The sequence below is a fragment of the Embiotoca jacksoni genome, unplaced genomic scaffold (genome assembly GCF_022577435.1).
Source record: "Embiotoca jacksoni isolate LCO1_2020_lvr unplaced genomic scaffold, fEmbJac1.0.p SCAF_12, whole genome shotgun sequence".
Classification (NCBI taxonomy): Eukaryota; Metazoa; Chordata; class Actinopteri; family Embiotocidae; genus Embiotoca; species Embiotoca jacksoni.
The window spans coordinates 16,436,790-16,462,089 of NW_027185252.1; the positions used below are offsets into that span (position 1 = coordinate 16,436,790).

At 41.1% G+C, this 25,300-nt stretch overlaps 1 protein-coding gene across 1 annotated transcript in view; it reads left to right on the forward strand.

Annotated features, from left to right (window-relative positions):
* Positions 1–25,300, forward strand: part of cdh23 (cadherin-related 23) — a 174,569-nt gene that overhangs the window by 99,204 nt on the left and 50,065 nt on the right. The window contains exons 14-21 of the mRNA XM_069145115.1: positions 13,983–14,047; positions 14,929–15,166; positions 17,044–17,149; positions 17,355–17,482; positions 22,871–22,943; positions 23,884–24,000; positions 24,258–24,370; positions 24,629–24,736. Of these exons, the coding sequence (XP_069001216.1) occupies positions 13,983–14,047; positions 14,929–15,166; positions 17,044–17,149; positions 17,355–17,482; positions 22,871–22,943; positions 23,884–24,000; positions 24,258–24,370; positions 24,629–24,736 (948 nt within the window). The remainder of the gene's footprint in view (positions 1–13,982; positions 14,048–14,928; positions 15,167–17,043; positions 17,150–17,354; positions 17,483–22,870; positions 22,944–23,883; positions 24,001–24,257; positions 24,371–24,628; positions 24,737–25,300) is intronic.

A 25,300-nucleotide genomic window follows, 5' to 3' on the forward strand; every position in this document is an offset into this window, starting at 1 on the left:
AAAACAAAAGAAATGGGAGTAGAGCTGAGCCAGTACTGTCAGTGGAGAAGGAGTATTAGTGAATCACTGTGCAGCGTTTACACAGCTAAGAATGTGATACATTTCTCATGCAGTGGTTTCTGGTGATTTATTCCTGGAGAGAAATTTAACAGGAATTTAAACAGATTACAATAAAACCTGTCTTATACTTGTAACTTTTACAGGGCTTGTTTTATTGGGAATGATATCTTGGAGTGTTTGTTTGGCCCATGTGGCTCAGTACTCTCTTGAAATATCACCATGTGAGTGATGATTAATGGTGACTCAAGCGAGGCCGCTTTAGACCAAAGCACGAAAACACAAACAAAACTCACCGGCTCACCTACTGCACTCGGTCACAGTCAGCTAAATTACTTACAGTAGAGTCATTAAAGGGACTTCCAAGAGTGTAGGTGCTGGCTGAGTAAGTGCAGAGCATTGTTTGGCAGGAAAAATGATTCCAGTGATTACCCTTAAATAGCTGCTTATAGCTCAGAGTGAAAGTTTCATATTCTCCACTTAAACTTATTTGCTATTTTCAAAAATAATATACATTATAGCATTACAGAAAAATATCACTTCAAATTGGATTACTACTATCACCAGAGGATCTTATATGTATTGCTTTTCATATTGGATTAATATTACAGATGCCGTTAATAATGTCACAACCACCTCCATAAAAAAAAATAATCCAATTTAAGAGCTGAGTTTAAGCATTATTTATTTACTTTTTTTAAATATTTTTTTTTATTTATTTTTGCTCCAGGTCTTTTAGCCTTTGTTTACATTGTCACAGCTGAAGTGACCTTAAAGCTACTCCACCTCATGAGTTCACACTCGATTTCTGTCCTGACCAGCAGCCACTGCTTTAACCAGATCAAAAAAAATCTCCCACTATCTCCCCATAACTCCACATTATTATTCATTACCAGTCATTCCTGTGACTGAACGCCCACAATCCACTAGATACAAATGCCAAAAAGCACAGTGTGAAAATCAATAGTGTTTATAGACTGGGTGCTCATGAAATGGAGATTGCAGGGCAGTCTAATACCCGATAAGTCTGGGAGTTGTTGGCCTTGTGCTGGAGCGCGCGGCCCGACATGGAATCCTGATTGCTGGCTGTAGAGTGTTGAATGGGCTGTAAACAGAATGAGATGTGACGGCTCTCGGGGAGGACCTCACACACTGGTATGGATGGTAGTACTCATCTACACTGTTAGATGAAAGTTTCAATGTTATTACCTGCTCTCACACACACTCAAACAGACACACAAAGTCCTGTGATACCATTGTAGACAAAACACATATAGATTAAACAATTGTTTAATAGATAGATAGATATATAGTTATTTTATTAATCCCACAAGGGAAAAATTTTTTTCGCTACAGCAGCATTATAGGTACAGGAAAGCAATAAAACAACAGTAAAATATGAAATATAAAAATGCACAGTATATACAATAAGATAGAATACAAATAAAATAGAATAATTAAATTAAATTAAAATTAACTAAACAATAGTGCAAAGATTTAAACAAACAAGAAAACAGACAACCAACGGTGTTATTGTTGTGTGATGGATTTTGCCAGAGGTGAGTTATTGTACAGTCTTATTGCGGTCGGCAGGAATGATCTCCTGTATCAGGAACGATCTTCTGTATCAGGAATGATCTCCTGTATCAGGAACGATCTTCTGTATCAGGAATGATCTCCTGTATCAGGAACGATCTTCTGTATCTGGAATGATCTCCTGTATCTGTCCTTGTGACAGCGGAGCTGGAGGAGTCTTTTGGAGAAAGTGCTCCGCTGTCCCTGCAGCAGGTGGTGGAGAGGGTGGTCAGGATTATCCAATATGGACAATAGTTTGTTCAGCGTCCTCCTCTCCACCACCTTTTCCAGGCTGTCCAATTTGAAGCCAATGATGGAGCCGGCTTTCTTAACCAGTTTGTTAAGTCTGTTGGTGTCGCCGGCTCCAACGCTGCTCCCCCAGCAGACCACAGTGAAGTACAAAGCACTGGCTACAACAGACTGGTAGAACATCTCCAACATTTTGCTGCACGCATTGAAGGATCGAAGTTTCCTCAAGAAAAAGAGTCGACTCATCACCTTCTTGTAGACAGCGTTGATGTTGGTCTTCCAGTTCAGTCTGTTGTCATGGAGACACCAGGTACTTGTACTCCTCCACCATGTCCACCTCCTCTCCCAGAACTCCCAGCAGTTGTGGAGCCGTCGTCTTCCTCCTGAAGTCGACACTTTGTGAGCACCGTCCTGGTCAGAATTATTGGCACCCCTGAATTTTAAGTTTAATATTTGGAATATCTTCAGATATAAATGCAAATGAAGCAGATTTGTATAATCAGAGTATTTCAGAAAATATTAAAAAAAAAACTAAAATGCTTTCATATATATCATTAAGTAATCCAGACACAAGATCTCTGCTGAACACAACTTAATTTAGTTCCTTAAACAAAATAAAAATAAGTAAGACTCACCTGTACTTAAGTTTTGGTTTTGACATGATCTGATATAATAAATGAATGATGGTTTTACTGCGTTAAAAAGACCCTAAAATCCCTTTTTCAACATGTCATAATGTTAACAAGAAGTTTCACCATCTTAAAACTGTTAGGACACGTGCAGGACGTGTCGCTAAGAAACTCAATGAGGGAAGTCTGGGACAGTTGGTGTGAATTGTGGAAACAACTCCATGCAAGGAATGCAAGTAATGGTCTACACATATATCACCTTTGAGGGCCCAAAGTGCTTTACTGTATATCTCCCATTCACACACCAATGGTGACAGAGCTGCCATGCAAGGTGCTCGCCTGCCATCAGGAGTACTTTGGGGTTCAGTGTCTTGCCCAAGAACAAGAACCACCAACCTTATGATTAGTGGTCAACCTGCTCTGAGTCATTTTAGAGCAAAATGTGTTCTACAAAAAAAAAAAAAAAGCTAGTTTGAGGCCAAGGTCTCAAGTTGAGAAGGAAAAGATGGACTGTTTTAAACTGGCCAGCAATGAACCTAAATCCAAATAAAAACCTTAGCAGAGAGCTGAAATCTGCCATTGCAAAAAGGACTCTTACTATAAAGCTTGAACACATAGCAATGGAAGAAACAGATGCAACAAGCTGCTAACTGGCTACAAATAATGTTTAGAGACTGTAATTGTTGTCAGGATGGACATGCTGGATTAGATCAGCTGGAGGCAGGCACATTGTAAAGTCCACCCTGCTGTGATTGGTTGTTTAACTGTCATTAACCCTCCCACAACTTAACAACCAATCACAGGCAGAGCTTCTCTCACGAATCAGATCCAACACCAGTTTTGTTGCCAAAGGTTCTGCAGTCAAATATTAGTGATTGTTGCCAATAATTGTGTCTGGGGTATGTACTGTGTTTGTATTGCTCACTATTATGCCGTTTTTTTACACACACACACACACACACACACACACCAGTCTCCCTGAACACCCTCAAGGTCAGTTGGTCGTTTGTCAGCCTTTTCTCCATTTGTTACCCCATAAAGTTAACTATTACTATGTATGTGTGATTATGTGTTCAGTAATTGGTCTGCATAGATTTTTTTTTTTTACCTATGTGGGTTTTGTAATGTTTTAGCTCATTAGTAATTTAGACAGTAAGTTACAACAGTTGTAATCCAATGAAAATAACAGGGAGTGTTTATTTATATGCTGCAGTCTGATCAAACAAGCCTGCCTCACGCGTGTTTGTGTGAATAATGAGGTATTTGTTTTGCAATGGGTATTGTAGCCACGTATTTTATAAAATAAGTCCAAAGTGAGACACAGAAAAATGTTAAATCCCTCAAACTGCTGTTTTTCTGCTTCATACTTTTCAGGCATTAGAGGGAGTGGAGAAATGGTAAAGATGGCAATGTATTTCTTGTAAATGTAATAGATCTTATTTCTTAAAATTTTAAAGTATAAAGTAGAGAGATGGAAACAGTTGCCTTGATTACATTCAGCCTTGTGCGAGAACACTTTTCAGCCCACTCCTGTGAATCAGCTCAGGTAAAATATCAACCTACCCCGTCCATCACCCTTCTGTTGAGGTTAAATTATGCCACTTATGGACTGCAGAAAATCTTGCTGCATTGAATCGTTAATTGTGACAAAATTAATGCTTGAGGACCATAAAAACAGTTTCCATTGTTTCCACTTCTACTCAGGCTCATTTCAGTCTGTACTTTATATTACAGCTCTCAGGAACAACTCCTTTAAGTGTCACTTGACTTGTTTGTGCGACAGACACATTTTCATTTTTGCGATACTCTGTGTACCTGTTTCACTTCGTGTCCCCCAGCAGTTCAAACTGCCTCATGTTTTGGAACAGTGAGAAACTCCATATAAGCAGATTGTGAGAGGAGACTTGCCTCACCGTGCTCTCTGTCAGATGGCTGTAAGGTACAACAGATGGTGGCCAAATTATGTTTTCGTACCAAAAGGGAGCACAACTCTTTCTTTCATGTCTCAGTGTAGCTCGTTCAGCCCTCCTTGATATACAATAGCGCACATACAGTTTTTGCACAGGAAGTTACTGACGTGTATGTAGAGTTGTTCGATTTTCTGATGTTTAAATGTTAGATATAAGTAAAAAGTGTTGCACAACAATTAAAAGAGCAGAGTCTCAGTGTCTGAGACAGCTGACTGCAAACTGTTCTGACTACAGTTTGTTATTCAGAGATAAAAAGGCAATTTAGGTTTTGGTCTCTTTGCAGCTGGAAAGCAAATGTTCTTGTGAGGAGTCATTTTCCTGTTACCAGAATACATTTCTTCAAGATAACAAACACTGACCAGAGAGTGTCCTTTTATTAATCATACACTGTTGAACTCGTAAAAAGAATAGTTACAAAGTTTGGGAAATATTTAGCTTCCGTGCTGAGAGTTAGATGAGAAGATTAATGCCACTCTCATCACTTTCATGTCTGCATTTAACAAGAGCCTGGAGCTGATAAGCTTATCTTAGCATACTGAAAGTAGGGAGGACAGCTAACCTGTTTCATTCCAGAACTCTAAAATATTCCTACCTGCTCCTCTAAAGCTGATTAATTAACTCTTTACCCCCACAGTTATGGTGGGCATCCAATAAGTCACTTCACCTGGACAAAGAATAACACACAATGCCCTGTAAAACCACAACTTTTGTGTTTTTTTATACTTTAGGTTTAAGTTAATGAGCGAGCTTCAGAGGTGCTGGTAGTGCAAGAGGATTTCGTTTTACCCCTGCTTCCAGTCTTTAGGCTAAGGTTAGCTAACCCCCTATTGGCTCCAGCTTCAAACTGAGCGGACAGAGGGGTATCAATCCCCGAATTTACATCAAAATATATATTTAAATAGTGTTGCAGGTAACCTTTGTAATTGTGTAATATGCACAAGTTGTAGAGCAGAGATATAACCTTTATGACTTTTAGGCAGTGATTGGGTCATTCATTACTTACATCACTGCTGATGACAATGATGAGACGAGGCTGAGCTGAAAAGAGTCAAAGAAGGATGTTTATTGTCGGCCACAATGGTGACATCTGTGGATTATTATTCGAGACAAATAATACCAATAAATGTCTGTTTGTCTGTTTTTGTAACATTGTTGGTACTAAAAACTCTGCACCCACAGATCAAGTATTTGAAATGCAATCAAATGAGTAAATCAGGCAACAGTTTGGACAATAGCAGAGGGGATCATCAGGTTTTTCCCCTGATATTACATCATATAACAACAAGGCTTATAACAGTTTCTCTCGTGTTGAAGTACGTTATGTTCTACAGCTCGATACAAGTCTGTTTCTCTCGGCATGAAAATTGTTCTGCCGTTGTGCAGCATATTGTGCAGTACTGTGGTGAAGACTGCTTCCATATAAAGAGGGCCGGGTCTGACTGATGTTTATATAAGACTTTATACCTATGCTAATTGAAATTATGCACGTTGGTTCCCAGTTGTTGTTTTTTTAAAAAGTGCCCAACAATCTGATAATATAATTGAAAAGCTTTGTTTGGGTTAATATTCATAGCTCATCTGATCAGAGCTTATGTACAATGTTAGTCAATGCATTGCTCAGTGCCCGCTCCTGCATCCCTGTGGACACTTATGCTTAACATACCACCACACACACAGCAGTGACTCTTTAATATTTATGGTCTGCAGCATTACTTATCATTATAAATATTTATTGTGATTTACTCTTTTGTCTGGGTCCTTTTCTCGCTCACTCTCTCTTTCTGTCTCTTCCTCACCCTGGGGACTTTAGACACCAAGCAGCTGCTCGTATCAGTGAATCACAGAGTTTTTCTCCTTGGGTTTCAGAAGATCTCCTTTCTTCCATTTCTTATTTATTGTATGCCCTCAGTTCTTGTTGGGTTTTTTTTTCTCCTCTTTCTCTGTTTTACAATTAGATTGCTAATGGTTTTCAGGTGCTGCTTTGATTCACTCTATTGTTCCTCGTCTGTCTCTGCTTGGATGACACTCACTCTAGCTCTTTCTACCCATCAGCTTCCACCATACAAAATATGTAATATGAATATAAAAGCACAATGCAGTTTTATTTCTCGGGTTAGGGTCTTCTACCCGTCCCATGCTGTGTATTTTGCAGGCTCTGCGCAGATGCTCTATGTTTGAGGGCTCGGTCACAATGATAAATGCCTCCAGCAGAAGGTTATAAATTACAATGTGGAGGATGTTTCGCCACCGCCACTGTTTAGACAGGCATTTATAGGGTAATCGTCATAACAGTAATTATAATTCATTATTGTAATAAAAAGGGGTGAGGACCAGCTCTGTCCTGCTGGTGGTGGCTTGTACAGAGTTTGTGTTAACACCGGAGACCTCATCATGAGTGCTCTGATATTGTGAAATGGGGTGTGAATGGGTGTGTAAGAAAGAGAATGAACAGGCGGCAGCTGGGAGGACTGAAAAGTCTGAACTTTCCCAGAGCTGCCTCACCGTCAGCTCTCTAATAAAATGAGAAGAGGTGTGGAGTGTGTTGGAGCTAAAAATTGGTGTCCATCGGTTTATTTGTTTGGTCATATGCAAATTCATCCGTCCATTTCCTTCAGGCTTTACAGGTAAAAAAAAAAAAGATGCACTGAATGGTCAAAATTACATATCAAACAACTAGGGCTCCCACTAATGTTAATTTTCCCTATCTATTAATCTGACTAATTTTCTGAGTTAATAGAAATATTATTTTGCCCATAAAATATCTCAAAGTAGTGACTTAATCACACTTTCTTATAACCCAAGATAAGATCTTCAAATTTTTTTTTTGTTCAGCCAATAGCTTTAAATCCAAATATATTCAGTTTACAAGGATAAATAACACATAAAATCACAGCTGAGAACTTCGAATGAAGATCTATTTTTTTTTGCATTTTATTCAGTGTTGAATGTCTGTAATTGTTATTCATTGACCTCAGCCCTGCTTCCTGCACACCTGACATGTCCAGCACATGCACACTTTCTTGCTTTGTCCTCTCCCTTGTATCCAGTGTGTCTCTGTAGTGTACTCTTTATCTTTCTCTACATCCTCCCAGTTCTCGTGCTAATCTCATTCCTTCATCATCGCGGCCAGAGGCAGAAAGAGAGGAAGAGAGGGGGAGGACCTGGGCCCGTCGGCAACGTGAAGCTGCCAGCCACTGAGAGCTCTGCATTAAGCCCTTTCACTGGCAGCTCAAACTCCGTCTACAGATTATGCCCACAATACATCAAGTCATCTCTCTTCCCCATTCTCTCTCCCCACTTTTCTATTCCATTGTTGTTGTTTTTTTCGAGCGGCTCGATCATGTGTGGTTGGAATAATGATAGAGTGGCTGCGTGTCCAAACACTAGAATTTATCTTGCAAGCTGCCGTGGTAAGCTGTGAAGACATCTCCACTTTGTTGGACTCATTGTGAAAAAAGTGTTCGACTTGTATCTCTCTGGCTCGTCCGCTCTGTCTCGCCGTTATCTGGGTGGTCAGGAGATAATAGAAACAGGCAGCTCAATCCCGTCGGCAGGCAGCAGTCACTCTGAGCACCCCCACCTGCTCGTTAATGCTTCGGAGAAATAAAGCAGTCGTAAATGTACACTCGCCATCGTCATTACACTAAAGTGTCCGCAGTAAAAACACAGACACAGCTCCCATCAACCCAGAGCAGGTGCTCTAGGTCACAGCTGGGGGGACTGCAGAGAGAGTCGCGGTGGCTTCTCGTTTCATCCCAGTTGGTGAGAGAAGTTCCATTTCATCATTGCTGCAGCGGTCTGAGCTTCAGCTGTCCGTTCATGTGCTAGTTTGGGGACAAGAGTGTTGTGTTAGAAGCTGATCAATAATTGTACTCATGTCTGAAACTCTGCTGTTGGATCAGAGTTCAATTCAATTTAATATGCTTTACTGACATGAATGTCAGGTGGACGATATTGCCAAAGCTGCCAGGACAACACAATAATATCCAAGAAATAAAATAAAAATAAATACATACATACATGCTGTATATATGTAAAATGAAATGAAACCATTGACAACAACAATGTATAAAAAATAATGGATACAAAGTTAATATGAAATTGTCTATCAAATTTGAAAAGAGTAATATAAGACGTCAGAGTGTGAGCTCTAAGGAGACGAACTACAGCTGCTGGTTGTCTCTCAGGCAGACAGGCACAGACTAATTCTTCTATGATGCTGACACTATTTAATCCAAGTAGATGTTTGCATTTGAGTTTGGTCAGAGAGGGGATTTTATAGTTTGTTTTTAATTTTTGTAATGTGCTGCAGTATATAGCAAGAAATGTGTGGGCAGAGCTGACAGTCTTGTCTTTTTGAGGCAGCTGTGTCTGTCTCTACAGCTGGGCTGTGGTCACCGAGTCTGTACGTGGTCGACGTCTTTCTCTGTTTCTGATCGTTCACAGTGCTCAGACTGTGACTGCTTCCTGTCTGTTTAGAGCCAAATAGCACTGTAGCCTGTTTTGAGTTTTTGTGGTAGATGACTGATAGTTGGATGTTATTTCTTTTCCTTTAGCTATAAGTTGGTTGGGGCAGATTACGTCCTGAAGCCGTGTGCTGTTAGAGGAGGTCAGCCTCAGGATCAGTCTTGCTCTGTAGTACTGATCAGAGATGAAAACAGGCTGTACAGCCCCATGGTAGTTTTCTGTACTTTTTCCTTGTAGTTATTCTTTTAGATTTCTTCTGATGAAACAGGATCTTTTTAAATAATAGCATACACATAATTTATTGTATGACATATTTGACTTGCCCCCTGTCACTCATGTTGATACTCGTATTCAATGATTTTTAAAGGATTCCTAAGGATAGATTAACTTTTTTTAAGAGTCTTAAAATGATTTAAATTTAATAATGAATCATAATATATTTTCCCTTTTGTATGCTGAACAACTTAAGTTTGCTGTAATTAGTCCTCCTAATGAAGATGTCTCTTTCTATCACAATTCCAATGGAAAAGATTAAATCCACAGTCCTTTAAAAAATGCATTCAGAAGCTAATAATGTCTGCAGTTTGAGTTGGACAAATCAAGTTGATGTCCTCCAAAGGTTTTTGTGCAGAATTCCCAACTTTCTCATCATTCCACCAGAACACAACAAGGAAACAGTGTTCTAGGTAACCACAACAAGAGTATTAAAGACAGTCCTAAAAGATTTCCCAAAATACCCAAAAGTATTTTTTAGCCAATTAGCTTTAGGTCAAATTTAGATTGACAATGAGGACTGTGGATTTTGTCCCCAATCTCCTACATTGGAATCACTTTAACAAGGACTCTCACTGCCGGCATGAACAACAGGGACATTTGCAAATACATTTGCAAACCAAAACTGTGTTAATTAAAATTCAGGCAAGTGAGTTATAGTTGTAGGACAGATTTGAAGTGTGAAAATAATTTACTCTGAGAATTCTGTTTTTCTTGTTTTTGCATATTTGTAGCTGATGATTAGCAAGCAGGTCTGGTCTGTAGAAAATAATTTCCCCGAGTAAATTGTGAGACGCATATCTCACTCTGAATTAGTTATTTTTTTTCCCATGTTGCCACAAACTTTCACACTGCTAATCCTTTGGCACTTAAATTTACTAAGATTATGTGCTGCTTAAAAATGCAAACGTATACAACATGTAATGTGTATTATGATTCTGCTTCAAGAGTGAGAGACATAAGTAAAGCATAGCGGTAACACAAAGGGCTGCTTGTTTAAATATAACTGTTCTCTGTAGCCCACTTGTATAGTATTTGTCAAGATTGATCTGTGATCTTGTCATGGATACAGAAAAATGTGAAACAGTGCAACAGAGGGACTTTAAAGGAGCCCACACGAGAAGAGCTAACCAGAGCTGAGGAATCCCGAGCTGAGGAAGATAACCTGACAACCGTGTCTTTATCATTGTCTCCCCCGCAGTGAATGTCAGCAACAGGACATCTTCACTGTGGTGTCTCCGTGCGTGTGGGCCTGTGTTTGTTCTCGCCTCTTTGTGGTTGTGTTTAGGTGTGCAACACTAAGACAGAGGAGGTTGTCTGTGTTTGGACTGGGGGTCATCTCTGTTTTGACAGCATGCTTTGACAGCCAGTAATTGGTTTCCTTTTCCATGCCTCTCAAAGCTCCTGCAGAAAAAGCAATTTTAAGAGCCAATCAATTCAAATTCCAGCTCACTCAAGATAGAAAAGCCGCTGCAGCTTTAACCTCCTTTGCTGTCCGTGAGATAGCCGGCCTGATAATCTGCTCCTGTACCTACCTCCTCCCCAAACTCAGTTTACGGACACGGACACACAGACTACCCCTGTCTCTTTGTCACTCTTGAGGGAAAGCTCTCATTTCTGCTCTCTTGAAAGCAGTTGAGTGTAATAATAGGTGTTTATACTGTAAACGCTTCAGATGAAATTTTACCTCAAAGCTAAATGAAACTGGAAACAGCATGCATCTCTGTCCATGTGTATCCTTCAGATTCACGTGTTCAGACTCATATGCACTCACATACACACTATAGATTACTATATACACAGGTACACACACACACACACACACACATGCACACGCACACACGCACACAGAAAGAGCTGTGTTTGCCTGCTGGCTTCGCCTCTGATGGGAAGAAACACATCATTTAACCAAACTGGTCAACTGCGAACTAATTTCTCTTTTGTAGTTACTGCCTGAGGACCCAAGGGTTTGCCGAGTTTATATTGGCAATCAGCAGCACACCGACTCTTTGTGCAGAAACTTCTTAACAACTTAGTTTGGATTTGATCAGGACGCCGACCCTGATACCTCGGTGCTCTGCTCCTCAGCACAGGGGACATTTCTGCCTCTACATTTTAGACCCAGTGCTTATCTATACAGCCAATTGTATCATATGTGGGCATATCTGCAGTAATAGAACAGAACAGAATCACCCTACTGGTCGATGGTAATTGTTTGCAGTTATTTTGGAGTCTCCCTACAAAGTGCTGTTTTATGAATCCATTAGCATGAAAACTATTTATCCATGTGAACCATCACTGCACTTTAAATGTGTGTTGTAATTGTCAGGGAGGATTTTAGGCACATTAGTTAGGCACATTGCCCAGCTGTATTTCCATGTCATTTCTTTCCTCATTAAATCTTACATACACTCTCTCTCCCTGTGCACCCTACCTCGGCAATTTCTCCATCAACTCCCACTCCCCCGACTAAAATAAAGTTTAAGCTTCCATGGCTACAAGGGGCAAATGCATAATACCCTGGTGTCAAGGATTCGGGCCCATAGTGTTAAGTGACAGCAAATCCCTGCACAAAACCAATCTCGACCGTCCATCTGCTGCCGGTCTTCTGTGTCTAAAGTTGAAAGTCTTTGGCAAGTAGTTGGCAAAGTGACTGGGCCATACTGTCATGATGATTGTTTGGTGGGAGAAAGGGAGCGGGTCGGTGAATAATTGGAGGAGCGGGAGAGGGAGAGATGGCTATCGTCTCTCTCTTTATTTGTCTCCCTCTCCGTCTCTCTCCGTCCCCGTCTCCCGTTGTGGAGAGGGGGCTCGGCCGTATAGGCAGAAGCAGCATTAGCTCCCAGGCTGAGCCCTGACTCCTGTCACCGCCTCGATAGCTGTCACGCTAACACCCCTACCGCTATCATTGGAGCACTTATGGGCCTGTCACTCACCTGGGAGCCAAAGTGGGGGAGGGTGGGTTGGCATTGAGAGGCAAGGGTGTGCTAAGGGAGATATGTAGAGGAGAGTGGAGGCGGTGGCGAAGGAGGCGGAGCTCGGATGCAGAGAGGAAAGCGAGTTAAAGACGGGCGGAAAAAGGGGATAGATAAAGGCAGGGGAGGGAGGAGGTGTGTGGGAATGCAAAAACAGAGAGGGTGAGAGGCGGTTGAGTGAAATTAAATGATGAGGTCATTGAGACACAACACATGAAGACTCATAGGTTAATATAAGAACCTGGCTGGACTTCCAAACACCTCGTGTTTAGTGTTCCACTCTCTACTTGTTCAGCAGGATGGGCTTCAGCGCACTCGACAACAAAGCAAAGGGGCCATTTGGACATTAAAAAGAAAACATTGATTTGCCGTCCAGGACAATGTGGTGGAAGATCTCTGAAATCATGAGCTCGAGTTAAACAGCGCGGTGTCATTTTTAGGGGAAAGTGAAAAACACACTGATAGCTGTTCCATCTGTGAGAGGCAGCATAGATGAGCACTCATACACGCGTACACACACATAAATGCCTTTGATTTAACAGGCACAGATATTCTCTAACACACACATATGTGAAAAAGAGTTTAACATTAACTAGCACACATTTTGCCCCATATGCTTGTGTATATACCTGTACATCAAACTGACATTCAACACGTATTCACTCACAAATTCTTAAGTCACAACCACATCCACAAAAACATGTAGTCTACACATCTACGCACACACACATGCACACCCCCACATAATAAGGTCGGTATCGGGGCATCACTGAATCAGTGACCAGCATTGTGGCTGACAGAGCAGACTGCAGACACGCTCGAGTTTGGCCCTTCAACTGACTGCAGAGCCACTGAAGTGAAACTCTATTACGACACCCTCTGCAGCCGTGATCCATCAGCACCGACACCAGCACCCTGTGTATGCATCCCCTTGTGGTGTGTGTGTGTGTGTGTGTGTGTGTGTGTGTGTGTGTGTGTGTGTGTGTGTGTGTGTGTGTTTGCAAAGACAAATTGTGTTAATGTGACATTTCATAAAATACAAGATTCCTGAAAGTGTTGGTCTTTATATGGTATTTCTTTGACTTCCCTTTTATCTGCAAAACATATGACAGCAGTTGCTGCTGCTTTAAAAGGCAGTTGTGTGTCATGTGTGTGAGGAAAATGTATCACTTCTGCCATCAGACTTAATCCAATCAGCACCTCGCTAGAGTGATGTTTGGCTTTCATGTTTCCTCACAGACAGCTGTTGGTGACAAAACTCAATCATGACAGATGGACTTATGCAGCCACACACACTTTGTGCACACAGGTGCAAAATTAATGCAAAAATAATGAACAGTTATATTATCGTGAAGATTTTTAATGAAGGAGACTATAATTGTGTGACTTGTTGTCACTCAAATGCAGTTAGTTTTTGCTTATCTTTAACCACGACACGACTTTGTACCTGGCAGACTGTATTTGTTGTAACTTTCAACACACTCTGGGCTTCCCTCCCTTTAGTTTTTGGCCTTAAGGCATTTGAAAAAAACTAAAACAACACACTATTTCATAATAGGCAGACACTTGATGTAAAACTTTAAATCAAGAGTGTTTTACATCAAAATAGTTTTGCTAATTTATCCTGAAGGAGCATTAGACTTATTCAAAACCTAAAGTAGATAGGAAAATGTTTTAAGTTGGAATGAGAAGCGAGACTGATACACCAAAAATGAACATGCTATAAGACTTTACAGGGAAATAAACATGACTTTTAAAAGTAAACCCTTTATTTTATTTCTGTCCAGGCTACGGACGGAGACATGGGCACTTTTGGGATTGTGCGTTACTACTTCAGTGACGAGCCAGACCAGTAAGATACAGCTACACACACAAACACACACATACACACTCACTCAAAACAACACAAGCACACTCATTTTACATTCTTTAGCCCCTTGTTAACAATTGCACCGCACTGTTTTCTGGCACAAAGCTTCGCCAGAGACAGCTGAACTACAACAACGTCTGGCGCTTATCTCTGCGACTGCTCTCTTCAGGCCACAAATACACAAATATGCAACATCAAGAAAAACACACATCCACATAATCCATTCATTAATCAATTTGTGTGTATCCAAAAAACACAAGTGTCTTCCTGCTATTTGCATTCCTGTTATTTCTTTATTTCTCTGTTTATTTCTCTGTTACTCTTACTGATTTATTATTATTATAAATCAAAATGTTATTTTTTTTTCTGTGTATTTTTCATTTGTTGCACTTATTATAACGTTTTCAATGCAGTGTGTTACTTTAAACATGAGAAAATACATCTAGAATGAGAGCATTTTCTTTAACATTTTTATGTCATTATTGTTACAACATACAAACATATTTTGTTAAAACAAGAAACTTCTTTCCATTATAAGAACAATATCCTACAATGTATCCTACCTACTGTATGGTGACACAAAACTGAAGTCACCATGTGATGTTGCCATGTCCTGTTAACCAGGGCTTTGAAAATATACCTATACACACACACACACACACACACACACATACACACACACACACACACCTTTCCAATTTGCTTTTTTGTTATCACTTTCATGTTGTTATTATGTAAAAACTAGCAGCAATTGTATTACAGTAATAATATTATGAGAAAATAATTGTCACTCAATTGTCATAATGACCTTCCTCAAATTCTTGGGAGATATCTGCATCTTTACACTTATTTTCTTCTTGCAGATTTTCATTGGACGACGAGACTGGCTGGGTCATCCTGCGGGCCAGTTTGGACTACGAGTTAATGCGTCGCTTCACGCTGACCGTGCTGGCGAGGGATGGCGGTGGGGAGGAGACTACAGGGAGGATGCGCGTCAACGTACTGGACATCAACGACAACACGCCACTCTTCCAGAAGGAGGCATACGTGGGTTCGCTGAGGGAGAACGAGCAGGCGGTCCAGCCAGTGGCACGAATCCGGGTGAGAAGCAGACCAAACAACTCACAAACATCCAAAAAAGGAAGGCTGTGGAGTTTTAAAGCACATAAATGTGGCCAAAAGTACACTCTTGTTACAAGTATCGTAAAACTGTCCTGTTTAGAGCTGCTGTAAAATACCCTATAAACATACACCTGTGACCATCAGAGCTTTTAAATAGTTCAATGAAAACGTCACACCAAAATCAACATCCATAATGGTAATAAAGTACTGCATAGCAACAGTTGTTTGGGTGCAGTAAACCAACTACATCACAAGATGAAAATGTTTTTTTTTTTTTTTATTGACTTGAAATCGAATTTTAAGATTTACTTATTTTTTCTCTTTTTTTCTTTTTGGAAGTTGTACATGAATATATATCGTACATTCACATCAAAACTACCCCTGCAACAAAGAATCTCACTCAAATCCCAGTGGTCATCAGACTCACAAGCCTTCCCCTCTCTCTTCGTTTCCTCTGTGTTTCTGTAATCATGCAGTTATGTGTTTGTGTGCACTGTGTCTGAGAGGAGTAGGTCAGCCGGGTGTGTTGGCCATCACTCACTGCCACACAAAAGGCAGAGGTACACAGGCACAATGGTAACTAATGGCTCAGTGTTTGCTTTGATTGCACCCAGAAGAGAGAGACTATTTCATCCCTTGTGGCTCAGCCTTGCGTTCACTTTGTGAGAATCGAGTTGATGGCAGGGGCTCAACGCTTGGCTCACTGTGTTTGATTAGTTTGAGCTAACCTTAAATGCTGCTGATATTAATACGCCACCCGAGAGGAAGGGGGGAAGCCAGACACACAATTGTGTGTATGTCAGCAGCTTGCCCTGGAACCTACTCTACACATGCACACACACACACACATACACACACACACACACACACACACACACACACACACACACACACACACACACACACACACACACACTACCCCAGGAAAACAGGGAGAGAAGACTGAAATAGACGGAAGAGGGTGTGTTGGGAGACAAAGCAAATAGAGGCCTTCTTCTGTTTGCTTCTTGCCTCGGAGGTTTGTGCCTCCTACCACACTCCTTGTGCTTTCTAGAAACCTTTTTTATTATTATTATTTTCTCTGCACTTCTTATTCCTCTGCTTCTTTCGCCTCTCGCATGTTTGATTTGCTGCTTCCAACTCCTCTTACGATTGATTGGTAAACGTCTGCCTAATGTGAAACTATTTGTTGACATTTGATATAGAAGACAGTCTGGTAGAGAAAGCCGCAGCTTAGGAAGTTGTGGGGGAAGAAAGGTATTGCTTACTCAACACTCTGGCATTAAATCAAAGAGCAGAGATTTGTGTGTTATGGAGAGATACAAGTGAGTGTTTTTGACAACCTGTCCAGCCTCTAATGATGCCAGTGAGGCCTAAGTAGACTCTCCTCACAGCCAGAGGACTCATGTTTAAGTTCCTGCCAGCTCGAGAATAATGAGGGGGTGTCATCATTGTTGTTGATGTTTTTGGGGATTAGCCCTACAAAGTATGGTCTCATCTGTCCTCTGCCTGTTTGGCTTGTCTGGGCTCAGTTGGTGTTCATCCAGTATTGACGCCTGCACCGCTAATAGCCAGAATCAGCTTTAATCTGTCCAATAACATGCCACCGCTGAGTGACAGCTTCCTGGCTGCACACATATGCACAGACTCACACACACCCATGCTGTGCAGACATAAACACATTAATATTAGCACTGCTAATATAGCATCTGTCCTGGTTCGCTGTCTGTCTTTTTGTCCCACTCCCTCAAAACTTCTTCTCTCTGTGGGCAATGTCACTGAGGCATATGTTAAAGGCACTCCCTTTCTCCTTCCTCCCACCTCTGTCTGCCCCTCCCATCTCCCCCACCCTACAGGCTACAGATGATGACTCTCCTCCGAACAGCTTCCTGACATACACCATCACTTCAGCCTCGGCCTTCCCTGATTACTTCAGTATCCTCATGGTGGAGGGCTATGCAGGTACATTCACCTTTAGGCAGGCAACATCTATAATGTGGTTGAGCAGAGCAGTTAAAAAATGGTAGGGATGTTGAAGTTGAAGAATAGTTAGTATGTTTATATTTGTATCATTATATTTGCCATTTGACCCACACTTTTACTGAGCCACGGTGTTGCTGGAGGTTACAAATAAAACATGGTGAAAACTTTTCCCTCCTTCCACCAGTGATCAGTGTGACCAGGCCCCTGGACTACGAGAAGGTTCCCAATGGGATGATCTATCTGACAGTCATGGCCAAAGATGGGGGAAACCCAGCTCTCAACAGCACCGTCCCTGTCACAGTGGAGGTGATTGTAAGTACAACCCTGCAATGTACACACACAACAACAAACAGCCGCACCACCTTATGACTCCTTCCCTGTAATAAAACACAACCACAACAAAAGGTGCAAAAATCCTCTAAATGGGATGACTGTCAGCAACTGCAGACACAGGACAGAACTGCGCAAGTACATCGTTTTTATTGATATCAACATATGGATATTACAAAAATATAAACATGAGAAGTATGTGTTTATATAAGCTGTGAGAGAACATTTTCTACCTGGTGGTGCTTTGTACATTCTCAAAAAAAAGCAATATGACTTTTTAACGACTATCATGTCTCATATTGTACTGTGCATTTATTTGTGCATATAGCAATTTTTCAGAGGGCTTTCATTAACCATAAAAGTGATCAAGTTTATAAAGTACACTGTACCACTAATGGGAAGACAGCTTTTCCCAGGAAGGTGAAACCGTTCCAGTGTTGTCTGGCTTATACTGATGTAAATCTGTTAACAGATGTTATTGGATGGTTAATAGAATTGACCTGCGTCAGAGGGCTGGTTAAATGTTCTCAGAAACAAAAACTGAGGAGACAGATCTCAGCTTGTCCAGTGAAACTCCAGCTCTTGCACAGAGACCAGTGGGATTAGCATGACCTAATTCCAAAGACAGCAGAGCAAGTGTCAATTTTTCATTTATTATCATAGTTAAGACTGTGTTTAATTGCCCAGAGGATTGTAAATCACTCCCTGCTGACTGGTATTTTCCCTCCTGCATTGGGAACTGTTGTGGTAAAAACTTACTTAAAGAAAAATGTAGATTCTTTAGTATGCAACAATTTTAGGCCAAATTAAAACCTTTCTTATTGAAGTAAAAGAAAATGTATTTTAACAGCAAAATTAGCAAAATAGCAGTCAGACAGTATGGTAAATTAAAAACTGGCACAAAATGTCAGGCCCCGTGCAAAAAAAAAACAAAGACCAGCAGCAAAGCACTCATTTCAACAGTCTTAAACTCCCTTCACTGGTTGCCTGTCCTTTTTACAATATATTTTAAGATCCTTTTATAGGTTTTCAAATCACTCAATGTACTCAATGTAATGCATGCTCCCTGTAGATCACTTGCCTCCTTATACAATGACCTTTCAGTTTCCAGGGTGAGGATAATGAAATACAGGGAGGCAGCATTTAGTGTCCACACGTGGAAGGGGAGAGTGACAGGGAGGTATTCAATTCGTTGCAATTTGCAACCTCACCACTGGATGCCACTAAATCCTTCATGCTGCTTATTTAAACAAGTGCATTGGAAACTTAACTGTGTTCAAGATTTCATCTAACAGCTACTAGTTACTCTTCAGTAAAATTCTTCTTATAAATTCATACTTTTTATAATATAATATCTTCAAGTGTGGATTCCCCCCCCCCCCCAAAGAACTGTCACAGTGCTGCAACAGACAGACCCCATGACAAAAATCTGCAGTCTACCCATGATCTCAGAACTTTTCGTTGAAGTTCCCCTCTGATGTGGCTCTAAAAAAATTGGGAGAGGAACTCGTTGAGCTACTAGATTATGTGTACTAATTGAGGACTGTGCTACCTTATATTTATCAAAATATTAATCGAGTCTGTGGCAGTAAATTGTTTCATATGTTTTTTTACATGTTGGGTTTCAGTATTTCTTCACTGTCCAAATTATTCAGAATGCCGTTTGATCCATGTCTCAGTACAGCTTTGTTTGCAGTTTTATCACAGTCGCTGCAGTTATCTGAGCTTCCAGTTGGGTTCCTTTTGTCTGTCATATCGTTAAACGTCTTATTTTAAGGCAGTGGAAGAAGTCACAGCTGTCTAGTCTCACTCCCAGTGGATCAGAGACATTTTCATATATTACAGTCTTGAAAAAAGAGAATATTCTGCACAAGGTTCAGGGTCCTAATTCTACAAGATATTGCTGCATTTTTCCCTGCAGCCTGATGACATTGAGCTTTTCTGCTTTTGGAAATGTTATGTGTCACTTCTCCTTCCTCGTGTAGAAAAGACCATGTCATGATGTCATGCACCGGTAGTCTTCGTTTGTTCCTCCCATTATCTGAGGCGTTGGATCTTTGACCGATCTCTGATTACAGATCTGTGTGGAGGTTTTCTGCAGCTTTCTATACTCTCGCCTCAATGTGTTGCTTTCAAAGAGAGTGAGGAGATCATGTTTACGTGTTCAACATGACTGATGTTAGATGTTTAATTTGTGGTTTCAACATAAAGGGATGTTGTGTGTATCTCAAATTCTCAACAGACCCAATGTACGGCACAAAGACCCACCAACACAGTCAAAGCTAGATTTATGTGTTTTAGTTCAGTTTTTCTGGATAAACACTGAAGTATTTTGAACACGTTTTAATCTATGTCAGTCCGCACCTTTTTTGGGGGGCGGCTGTGGCTCAAATGGTAGAGTGGGTTGCCCACTAAGCACAAGGTTGTCAGTTCAGTCCCTGGTTTCTCCTGTCCACATGCCGAAGTGTCCTTGGGCAAGACGCTGAATCCCATGTTGTTCCTGATGGCAGGCCATCACTTTGCATGTGTAAATGTGCATGTGAATGGGAATGTGTAAAACAGTTAGATACTGTTAAGGTCATAAAGATCTATATAAGTGTAGATCATTTACCTGTTATCCAGTGCTCACTGTGCCTATACATGTCCCAGACTGTGTGGCACTGCAGTCAATTGCAGGTTCAATGAAAAATGTTCTCTCCCTCATTGGCTGTCTCTTCACTTTCCATGTAATTTCCATTTTGGCCCGAAAGTTGTGTTAACAACCACTAAAAGCAAGCAGGCAACTGACCTAAGTGACATCTGACTGTCTTGCTGAGGAAAAGTTATAGTGGCAACGTAAACTTGATGATTTCAGTGTAGCGCTGCCACACTTGGATGGTCACAGAAAGAATAGACACAGCATTGTGATTATTAGTAGAGAAAAGTGTTTGGAAATTCATACGTAATGAGCAAATTAATACACAACATTGACATTTTTTTTACTACTATTATGTATTTCAGGAACTTTATTGTACAGAAAATCTAAATATATTACCTGTAACTACAAAAATGGACGACATTTTAGAGCTCCGCCTGAATGTCTCAAAGAAGGCTTACGGGGGCCCCCATTTCCTTTTCAAGGCGGCTGAGCTCCCCTTAGCTCCCCGTCATTTCAACCTTGCCGCAATGTGTCTTATACATGCAACTATTAGCTACATACAATATAGGCAAGTTTATTTGTATAGCACATTTCAACAACAAGGCAATTCAAAGTGCTTCACATAAAACCATTAAAAGCATCAAAACATCAGGCAAAGGAAAAGCAAATTTAAAAACAATTAAGAACATTAAACGAAACATTAAAAACAGTCATTAAAACATTAAACAAGCTAAAAAAAATAGAATAAAAGTTGCAGTGCAGTTTAAAAAAAAAAATACAGTAATAAAATGCAGAAATGCAGGAAATTGAGTCTGGTTCAATTGAAGGCAGCAGCAAACAGAAAAGTCTTCAATCTTGATTTGAAGCAGCTGAGAGTCTCAGCAGACCTGCAGCTTTCTGGGAGTTTGTTCCAGATATGTATAATATACTGCTATAATGTGTTGCTGATATTGCCACTTGCGTCAGTCCTATTTAGGGCGCTAATTGTAAAGCATTACAAGAAATCTAGAATAAATCAGAAGAAAATGTACTTTGTACAAGTAAAAACGAGCGACGATATTGACAGAGACAGTGTCAGGTGTAATTATTTAGATAATTTTCTGTCAAATTTTAAAGAGAAAACATGAATGTTGACCTTTGCTAAGATCCTATAAACACAGCAGTAAGAATATAATGAGCAAACCCAAACTCATAAACAGTATCTGTACTGGCTCTCAAGCTCATTTCCCGTGGTACACATCCATTATACATGTAACTTTTTATTCATGAAAGAAGAAATGGCAGCGTAGAAAGGATGAATCCAGCCGGAATATTCTTTGATATGCAAGGACAGTAAGCATATCTATACACATCTTACACGAGGGAGGAAACACAATCAGCTGGGATAGATGTGCACAATTCAGTATTCACTATCTCTCTCCCTCTCTCCCTCTCTCTCTCTCTCTCTCTCTCTCTCCCCCTCTCTCTCCCCTCTCTCTCTCTCTCCCTCTCCTCCTCTCTCTCTCTCTCTCCTCTCTCTCTCTCTCCCTCTCTCTCTCTCTCTCTCTCCTCCCTCTCTCTCTCTCTCCTCTCCTCCCTCTCTCCTCCTCTCTCTCCCTCCCTCTCTCTCCCTCCTCTCTCTCTCCCTCTCTCTCCCTCTCTCTCTCTCTCTCTACCTCTCTCTCCCCTCTGTCCCTCTCTCTCCCTCTCTCTCTCTCTCTCTCTCTCCCCCTCTCTCTCCCCCTCTCTCCCTCTTCCTCTCCCTCTCTCCTCTCCCTCTTCCTCTCCTCTCTCTCTCTCCTCTTCCTCTCCCTCTCTGTCCCTCTCCGTCCTCCTCAGTGCCGTGACTCACACCACAGGGGTTTATCAGTAGCTGGCAGCATCACACACACACAATGCTTTTTCACCAGTGTAACACAGAGCCCAGATAGATAATGGTGCCAGTGACTGTTGTTGAAGTGTTAACATTTCTCAGCAGCTCCCTCAGTGGGGAGCCTCTCTGGAAACAGCCACACAACTGGATGTGCTGGTGTGAAATGGAGCCTAATTCAATGAGTAGGAGGTTGCGAGAAATTTAAACTGCTCTTGCAAAGTGCGTGTGGACAGATGCTGTTCCTTGTTGTGGTCATTTATTCTTGTCAAATTAAAAGTCTTTATTCACCTTTTGTTTTAGGTGAAGGCCTTAATAATAATGTTTGTAACTAGGTGAAGGCCTTAATAATAATGTTTGTAACGATTTCCTCACCTGTCACTGCGAGTGTGTCTTCTTTGTAATATTTACATCGGCCCGTGCATTTTGCCACTTTAAAATAATTTTTTTCACTCCTGCACTTCTAAAGCAACGAATGCAATTAACTGCAATGCATTGCCTGGTAGAATAGTTAGTTTAGCTAATTGCATTTACTTTACAAAGCTGGTTTGAAATAGTGCCTGATTAAATGGCAAAAACAGAATCCAGCATGACTAAAACACACTGTGTGAGACCATAAAACAAAGTGGTCTGTGGGGATTTCTATGTAATCAGCTGCCAAAGCTATCCACACACAGATACTACCAGTACCATTTTACTATTAAAAACATTTTGTGCTTCATAGTGTCTTAATTCCCATGTATGTTAATCTCTGTGCTAATGTGTGGTGACAGCCTCAGACCCATTTTTAGTTTTTCTTGTTTTGTTTTTTTTGCAACATTTGCATTTTCTCATTGTTCAGCACACTGATTTGAGCCGTTATTGGTGTTTATGCCTCCTCCAGGATGAAAATGACAACCCACCCGAGTTCAGCAAGCCGTCCTACATCGTCAAAATCCCTGAGAATATTGTTGCCGGTGAGTCACGTTATACATTTGGGATTGCAGTGTAATTGCTAGAATACCTCGTCTGGTCTGAACAACCAGCACAGCACTTAAACACTTCAGACAACTCAAACACAATGTGTAGCACATATACAGTCAGCTCTCACTTCAATTGCCTTACTATTACCATATTCAACAAATAGCTCTGCTTTCTTGGGGGTATTTTTTTATTTTATTTCCTTCCCCTGGCCTCTACTGTCTTATTTGTTTTGATTTTGCATAATGTTTTTAAATGTTCAGTCTGACTGTGGGATAGTGACGATTCAAGGGAAATCACTGGCTGCTATATTCATTGTAATGCATGCATTCAGAAGACTCTTTTATCCCAGACAATAGATTAGTTTCCAGTCGCTGGAGGGAATTGGGATATTTGACCGCCCCTTTCTCTCTCTGAGCTCCAGCAGAGGCTGGGCACTTTGTATGTCTCGGACCCGATTTGAAGGAGCACGGAGCTGAGCAGTTCGGGCCGGGGCTGAGGTTTAGATGACTATGTCTAAAGTGCTTGGCCCTGAGCTGGGGGCCTAAGGCTTGGGCTGCAAGGCTGAGCTCCAGGCTAGCCCTGCGGCTCTGGCTAGCCTCTCATCCCCCTGCCTGCCTGGGTATTGATCAGGTCTGTGCCAAGTATGGGCTGTGCCAAACAAGCTGATAATCCACTAATCCATAAACCCACTCACTGCCATGCCATCAGTTGAGCTGTGGATGGGGGCGGTGAAGAAATTAGCTCTGTGAATGCCATTTCAGTCTGTCTTTGCAGCTTGTTTATCTCTGTCTGTCTCTCTTCTTTGCTAGATTTCACATATTTTTCTCATGACTGTTTCTCAGTTCAGTTTTTTCTTCTTCTTTTCTTTCTCCCAGTCTGAGCTGTAACTTTCTTTATGTCTCACTCGCCTCTCTCGCCTCCCTCTTCCTACAGGGGCGACTGTGCTGCTTGTGAATGCCACTGATTTGGACGCCTCACGGGAGTTTGGCCAGGCCTCACTCATCTACTCCCTGGAGGGCTCCTCTCAGTTCCGACTCAACTCACGCTCAGGTGTGTGTGTGTGTGTGTGTGTGTGTGTGTGTGTGTGTGTGTGTGTGTGTGTGTGTGTGTGTGTGTGTGTGTGTGTGTGTGTGTGTGTGTGTGTGTGTGTGTGTGTTCTGAGATCTGATTTCATTTTTTCTTACACATTTATATTCTGCTGTCAGTTTATACTGTAACACATACTGTTACACATCTGTGCTTATTTAAATCATTTTACACCACCTGATTGTTGTATTATTTTGCACCTGATGCCACGTGTGTTTCAGGAGAGATCACGACCACAGCCCTGCTGGACCGAGAGCTGAAGTCAGAGTACATCCTGATAATCAGAGCTGTGGATGGAGGAGTGGGCCCACAGCAGAAGACGGGCATTGCCACGGTAACAACTCCACAGAAATCATTGCCCTGATTATCTGATTGTAACAAAGTCTAATTTCCATGCTACTACTACATCAGTGTTCTTCATCATTTGCTGTGACCTCAGTCTATAGTCACATGGGCTGTTTTGTACTATTAATAAGACTTTTTGGTTGGTGACGACCGAAAGTCTTTCATAAACTTAACACTTAAAAAGCTCATGGTATTGTGTTACTGTAGTTACTTATTGAAAATAATTTCCTTCTCCGACTTATCGTAGGTGAACATCACCCTCCTGGACATCAATGACAACGCCCCCATGTGGCGAGACGAGCCGTACCATACCAACGTGGTGGAGATGAGTCCAATAAACACTGATGTTATCTCTGTGAGTGCAGCTAGTCCAATTTGTTGAAATTTACTTGACTAGTTAGGTGATTAGTACTAATTCAAAACAATAATGTGAACACAAAACCACACACTGGAATGATTATTCTACAATTTGTTATTTTTTTCTAGTAGGACGGGTGGTGTTGGAAGCATTAGAAATTAACTTATTGAAATGTTGGCCTTTGCTATTTGGAACCGAATGAGTAGAGAAAACACTTGTGTGGTGTTCATTATTTTATTCTGTGGCTTAATTTGATTCATCTGACTGAGCAAGTTTAAGTTAATTAAAAGCCGATAGCTGTGTGAAGATTAAAGATCGTTGTATTACAAAAATGTTATCTTCATTGGAAGTTTGTCACAGCTGCTGAAGAGTATATGTTGGTGGATGCATCGGCATACATGCACCACTATCGATGGACAAATTGCCGTCAGTGCGTAGGTCATCACAAAGTAAACTCCACTATTACCCCAAACTCTCATTGTCCTGCTGGTGTCTTTGCCAATGTGTTGTTGTTAATTAAGCCCTGATTGTCCATTAATTAAAGAGGCGTCAGTGAGCATA